We start from the raw sequence: 6000 nt of genomic DNA on the forward strand, positions 1-6000 counted from the left end.
GCCAATTTGCACACAGCAAACTCCCACAAACAGCAATGTAATAATGACCAGATAATCTGTTTTTTAGTGATATTGATTGAGGGATAAATATTGGCCAGGACACTGGGGATAACTCTCCTGCTCTTCTTCAAAATAGGATTTTTTACATCTACCTGAGAGGGCAGACGGGGCCTCGGTTTAACGTCTCATCCGAAAGATGGCACCTCCAACAGTGCGGCACTCCCTCGGCATCACACTGGGAGTGTCAGGCTGGATTTTTGAGTTTAAGTCCCACAACCTCCTGGTTCAGAGGCGAGCATGCTGCCCATGGAGCCACAACTTTATCCATGCTGTGGTTTAACACGCAGACACTTTAAGCTCAGAATGTGGTTTAAACTAAAGGTGCTCAGCACGTCACAACAGCAGTCTGTGTCAGGAGAAATGGCAGCAGACCGAGGCATTGCCCTCTCTCCCCCACCGACGGGACAGCCATTACAGATAACCACACCAGCTCATTCACCCAGTGGCAAACAGGCCTACAATCCACAAGAGGGCAATCAAACCCATTTTTTCCCGATAGGACCCTTCAAGTAAAAGATGCTGTCCCACCCACCCTGCTGTCCCACCCACCCTGCTGTCCCACCCTCCCTGCTGTCCCACCCGCCCTGCTGTCCCACCCTCCCTGCTGTCCCACCCGCCCTGCTGTCCCACCCTCCCTGCTGTCCCACCCGCCCTGCTGTCCCACCCTCCCTGCTATCCCACCCGCCCTGCTGTCCCTGCTGTCCAACCCCGCCCTGCTGTCCCACCCACCCTGCTGTCCCACCCGCCCTGCTGTCCCTGCTGTCCCACCCGCCCTGCTGTCCCACCCCGCCCTGCTGTCCCTGCTGTCCCACCCGCCCTGCTGTCCCTGCTGTCCCACCCACCCTGCTGTCCCACCCACCCTGCTGTCCCACCCCGCCCTGCTGTCCCTGCTGTCCCTGCTGTCCCACCCGCCCTGCTGTCCCACCCCGCCCTGCTGTCCCACCCCGCCCTGCTGTCCCACCCCGCCCTGCTGTCCCACCCGCCCTGCTGTCCCACCCGCCCTGCTGTCCCCCCCGCCCTGCTGTCCCACCCCGCCCTGCTGTCCCACCCCGCCCTGCTGTCCCTGCTGTCCCACCCGCCCTGCTACCCCACCCGCCCTGCTGTCCCACCCGCCCTGCTGTCCCACCCCGCCCTGCTGTCCCACCCACCTTGCTGTCCCACCCTCCCTGCTGTCCCACCCCGCCCTGCTACCCCACCCGCCCTGCTGTCCCACCCCGCCCTGCTGTCCCACCCACCTTGCTGTCCCACCCGCCCTGCTGTCCCACCCGCCCTGCTGTCCCACCCGCCCTGCTGTCCCACCCGCCCTGCTGTCCCACCCGCCCTGCTACCCCACCCGCCCTGCTACCCCACCCGCCCTGCTGTCCCACCCGCCCTGCTACCCCACCCGCCCTGCTGTCCCACCCGCCCTGCTGTCCCACCCGCCCTGCTACCCCACCCGCCATGCTACCCCACCCGCCCTGCTACCCCACCCGCCCTGCTGTCCCACCCGCCCTGCTGTCCCACCCGCCCTGCTGTCCCACCCGCCCTGCTACCCCACCCGCCCTGCTACCCCACCCGCCCTGCTACCCCACCCGCCCTGCTGTCCCACCCGCCCTGCTGTCCCACCCCGCCCTGCTGTCCCACCCCGCCCTGCTGTCCCACCCCGCCTTGCTACCCCACCCGCCCTGCTACCCCACCCGCCCTGCTGTCCCACCCGCCCTGCTACCCCACCCGCCCTGCTGTCCCACCCCGCCCTGCTGTCCCACCCCGCCCTGCTGTCCCACCCGCCCTGCTACCCCACCCGCCCTGCTGTCCCACCCCGCCCTGCTACCCCACCCGCCCTGCTGTCCCACCCCGCCCTGCTGTCCCACCCGCCCTGCTGTCCCACCCGCCCTGCTGTCCCACCCACCCTGCTGTCCCACCCACCCTGCTGTCCCACCCGCCCTGCTGTCCCACCCCGCCCTGCTACCCCACCCGCCCTGCTGTCCCACCCACCCTGCTGTCCCACCCCGCCCTGCTGTCCCACCCACCCTGCTGTCCCACCCGCCCTGCTGTCCCTGCTGTCCCACCCGCCCTGCTGTCCCTGCTGTCCCACCCACCCTGCTGTCCCACCCGCCCTGCTGTCCCACCCCGCCCTGCTGTCCCTGCTGTCCCTGCTGTCCCCCCCGCCCTGCTGTCCCTGCTGTCCCTGCTGTCCCACCCGCCCTGCTGTCCCACCCGCCCTGCTACCCCACCCGCCCTGCTGTCCCACCCCGCCCTGCTGTCCCACCCCGCCCTGCTGTCCCACCCGCCCTGCTGTCCCTGCTGTCCCTGCTGTCCCCCCCGCCCTGCTGTCCCACCCGCCCTGCTGTCCCTGCTGTCCCTGCTGTCCCACCCGCCCTGCTGTCCCTGCTGTCCCTGCTGTCCCACCCGCCCTGCTGTCCCACCCCGCCCTGCTGTCCCACCCCGCCCTGCTGTCCCACCCGCCCTGCTGTCCCTGCTGTCCCTGCTGTCCCCCCCGCCCTGCTGTCCCTGCTGTCCCACCCGCCCTGCTGTCCCACCCGCCCTGCTGTCCCACCCCGCCCTGCTGTCCCTGCTGTCCCACCCCGCCCTGCTGTCCCACCCCGCCCTGCTGTCCCACCCGCCCTGCTGTCCCACCCGCCCTGCTGTCCCACCCACCTTGCTGTCCCACCCCGCCCTGCTGTCCCACCCGCCCTGCTGTCCCTGCTGTCCCACCCCGCCCTGCTGTCCCACCCGCCCTGCTACCCCACCCGCCCTGCTGTCCCACCCCGCCCTGCTGTCCCACCCCGCCCTGCTGTCCCTGCTGTCCCACCCGCCCTGCTGTCCCACCCGCCCTGCTACCCCACCCGCCCTGCTGTCCCACCCCGCCCTGCTGTCCCACCCCGCCCTGCTGTCCCTGCTGTCCCACCCGCCCTGCTGTCCCACCCCGCCCTGCTGTCCCTGCTGTCCCACCCGCCCTGCTGTCCCACCCCGCCCTGCTGTCCCACCCGCCCTGCTGTCCCACCCGCCCTGCTGTCCCACCCACCTTGCTGTCCCACCCGCCCTGCTGTCCCACCCGCCCTGCTGTCCCACCCGCCCTGCTGTCCCACCCCGCCCTGCTGTCCCTGCTGTCCCACCCGCCCTGCTGTCCCACCCCGCCCTGCTGTCCCTGCTGTCCCACCCGCCCTGCTGTCCCACCCCGCCCTGCTGTCCCTGCTGTCCCACCCGCCCTGCTGTCCCACCCCGCCCTGCTGTCCCACCCGCCCTGCTGTCCCACCCGCCCTGCTGTCCCACCCCGCCCTGCTGTCCCTGCTGTCCCACCCGCCCTGCTGTCCCACCCCGCCCTGCTGTCCCACCCGCCCTGCTGTCCCACCCGCCCTGCTGTCCCTGCTGTCCCACCCCGCTCTGCTGTCCCACCCCGCCCTGCTACCCCACCCGCCCTGCTGTCCCACCCCGCCCTGCTGTCCCACCCGCCCTGCTGTCCCTGCTGTCCCACCCGCCCTGCTGTCCCACCCGCCCTGCTGTCCCACCCGCCCTGCTGTCCCTGCTGTCCCACCCCGCCCTGCTGTCCCACCCCGCCCTGCTACCCCACCCGCCCTGCTGTCCCACCCCGCCCTGCTGTCCCACCCCGCCCTGCTGTCCCACCCCGCCCTGCTACCCCACCCGCCCTGCTGTCCCACCCCGCCCTGCTGTCCCACCCCGCCCTGCTACCCCACCCGCCCTGCTGTCCCACCCCGCCCTGCTGTCCCACCCCGCCCTGCTGTCCCTGCTGTCCCACCCGCCCTGCTGTCCCACCCCGCCCTGCTGTCCCTGCTGTCCCACCCCGCCCTGCTGTCCCTGCTGTCCCACCCCGCCCTGCTGTCCCTGCTGTCCCACCCCGCCCTGCTGTCCCTGCTGTCCCACCCCGCCCTGCTGTCCCACCCGCCCTGCTGTCCCACCCACCTTGCTGTCCCACCCCGCCCTGCTGTCCCACCCGCCCTGCTGTCCCTGCTGTCCCACCCCGTCCTGCTACCCCACCCGCCCTGCTGTCCCACCCCGCCCTGCTGTCCCACCCCGCCCTGCTGTCCCACCCCGCCCTGCTGTCCCTGCTGTCCCACCCGCCCTGCTGTCCCACCCCGCCCTGCTGTCCCACCCGCCCTGCTGTCCCACCCGCCCTGCTGTCCCACCCCGCCCTGCTGTCCCTGCTGTCCCACCCGCCCTGCTGTCCCACCCCGCCCTGCTGTCCCACCCGCCCTGCTGTCCCACCCGCCCTGCTGTCCCACCCGCCCTGCTGTCCCTGCTGTCCCACCCGCCCTGCTGTCCCACCCGCCCTGCTGTCCCACCCGCCCTGCTGTCCCTGCTGTCCCACCCCGCCCTGCTGTCCCACCCCGCCCTGCTACCCCACCCGCCCTGCTGTCCCACCCCGCCCTGCTGTCCCACCCGCCCTGCTGTCCCACCCCGCCCTGCTGTCCCACCCCGCCCTGCTGTCCCACCCGCCCTGCTGTCCCACCCCGCCCTGCTGTCCCACCCGCCCTGCTGTCCCACCCACCCTGCTGTCCCACCCCGCCCTGCTGTCCCTGCTGTCCCACCCGCCCTGCTGTCCCACCCCGCCCTGCTGTCCCACCCGCCCTGCTGTCCCTGCTGTCCCCCCGCCCTGCTGTCCCACCCCGCCCTGCTGTCCCCACCCGCCCTGCTGTCCCACCCCGCCCTGCTGTCCCACCCGCCCTGCTGTCCCACCCGCCCTGCTACCCCACCCGCCCTGCTGTCCCACCCCGCCCTGCTGTCCCACCCCGCCCTGCTACCCCACCCGCCCTGCTGTCCCACCCGCCCTGCTGTCCCACCCGCCCTGTTACCCCACCTGCCCTGCTGTCCCACCCGCCCTGCTGTCCCTGCTGTCCCACCCACCCTGCTGCCCCACCCACCCTGCTGTCCCACCCACCCTGCTGTCCCACCCCGCCCTGCTGTCCCACCCTGCTGCCCCACCCCGCCCTGCCCTGTGCCAAATTGTCCTAACGTCCAGCTGGCACGGGCTGGTTTGGCCGAAGGTGTGCTGTCCCACCGGTCACCCCATTAACCAATGATGTGTGGGTGTGTCCCCCACTCCCCGACAGGCCGAGCGGCACCAAGTGATGCACCAGCTGACCTCGCTTCTCTCCACAGATGTCCCCGACCCACCACAGGCCCCGAAGATCCTGAGTGTCGGAGAGGACTGTTGCACCATACAGTGGGAGCCACCAGCATTCGATGGAGGGCAACCCGTGCTGGGTAAGAGGCAGGCTTTGGCTGAGCGTTTGTACAGATTGTGGGTGCAGGAGGAGATTGAACACTCGCGCTCTCTCTCTCTCTCTCTCTCTCTCTCTCCCCTGTATCTCTCTTTCTCTTCTCTCCCTCTCTTTCTCTTGTTCTATTCCCGTGCTTTCCCCTCTCTCTCTCTCTCTCTCTCTCTGTTCCCTCCCTCTCTCTCTCTCTCCCCTGTCTCTCTCTCGCTCCCTCTCTCACTCCCTCTCTCTCTCTCCCGTCTCTCTCGCCCTCTTCCTCTCTCTCTCTCTCCCCCCTGTCTCTCTTGCTCTCTTCCTCCCTCCCTCTCTCTCTCTCTCCCGTCTCTCTCGCTCTCTTCCCTCTCCCTCCTCTCTCTCGCTCTCTCTCTCTCTCCCCTGTCTCTCTCTCTCTCTCTTCTCTTCCCGCTCTCTTCCCTCCCTCTCTCTCTCGGTCTCTTCCCTCCCTCTCTTGCTCTCTCTATCTCTTTCACTCTTTCTCTCTCGCTCTCTTCCCTCCCTCTCTCTTTCTTCTATTTTCTCTCTTCCCCTTTCTCTCTCTCTTTGCCCCCCTCCCTCTCTCTCCCTGCCCTATCTCTCTACGACCTATCTTCCCTTCTCCCTTTCATTCTTAATTGCCACCTTTCATTCTCCTTTCTCTCTATTCCCAATACCCTATCATTTCTCTTTTCCCTTTTACTCTTCCCCTCTCTTCTTCCCCCCTCTCTCTCTCTCTCTCTCTATTCCC

The 6000-nt window shown here is 69.2% G+C and overlaps 1 protein-coding gene across 1 annotated transcript in view; it reads left to right on the forward strand.

The window, feature by feature from the left end:
- The window catches only part of LOC139257839 (myosin-binding protein C, cardiac-type-like), a gene marked incomplete at both ends in the record, with an annotated part of 159204 nt that extends 153942 nt beyond the window's left edge, over nt 1–5262 (forward strand). Inside the window, one exon of the mRNA XM_070874642.1 lies at nt 5158–5262. Coding sequence (XP_070730743.1) covers nt 5158–5262 — 105 coding nt within the window. The remainder of the gene's footprint in view (nt 1–5157) is intronic.
- Between the last annotated feature and the right edge of the window lie 738 nt (nt 5263–6000).

The sequence above is a fragment of the Pristiophorus japonicus genome, unplaced genomic scaffold, assembly GCF_044704955.1.
Source record: "Pristiophorus japonicus isolate sPriJap1 unplaced genomic scaffold, sPriJap1.hap1 HAP1_SCAFFOLD_914, whole genome shotgun sequence".
Classification (NCBI taxonomy): Eukaryota; Metazoa; Chordata; class Chondrichthyes; family Pristiophoridae; genus Pristiophorus; species Pristiophorus japonicus.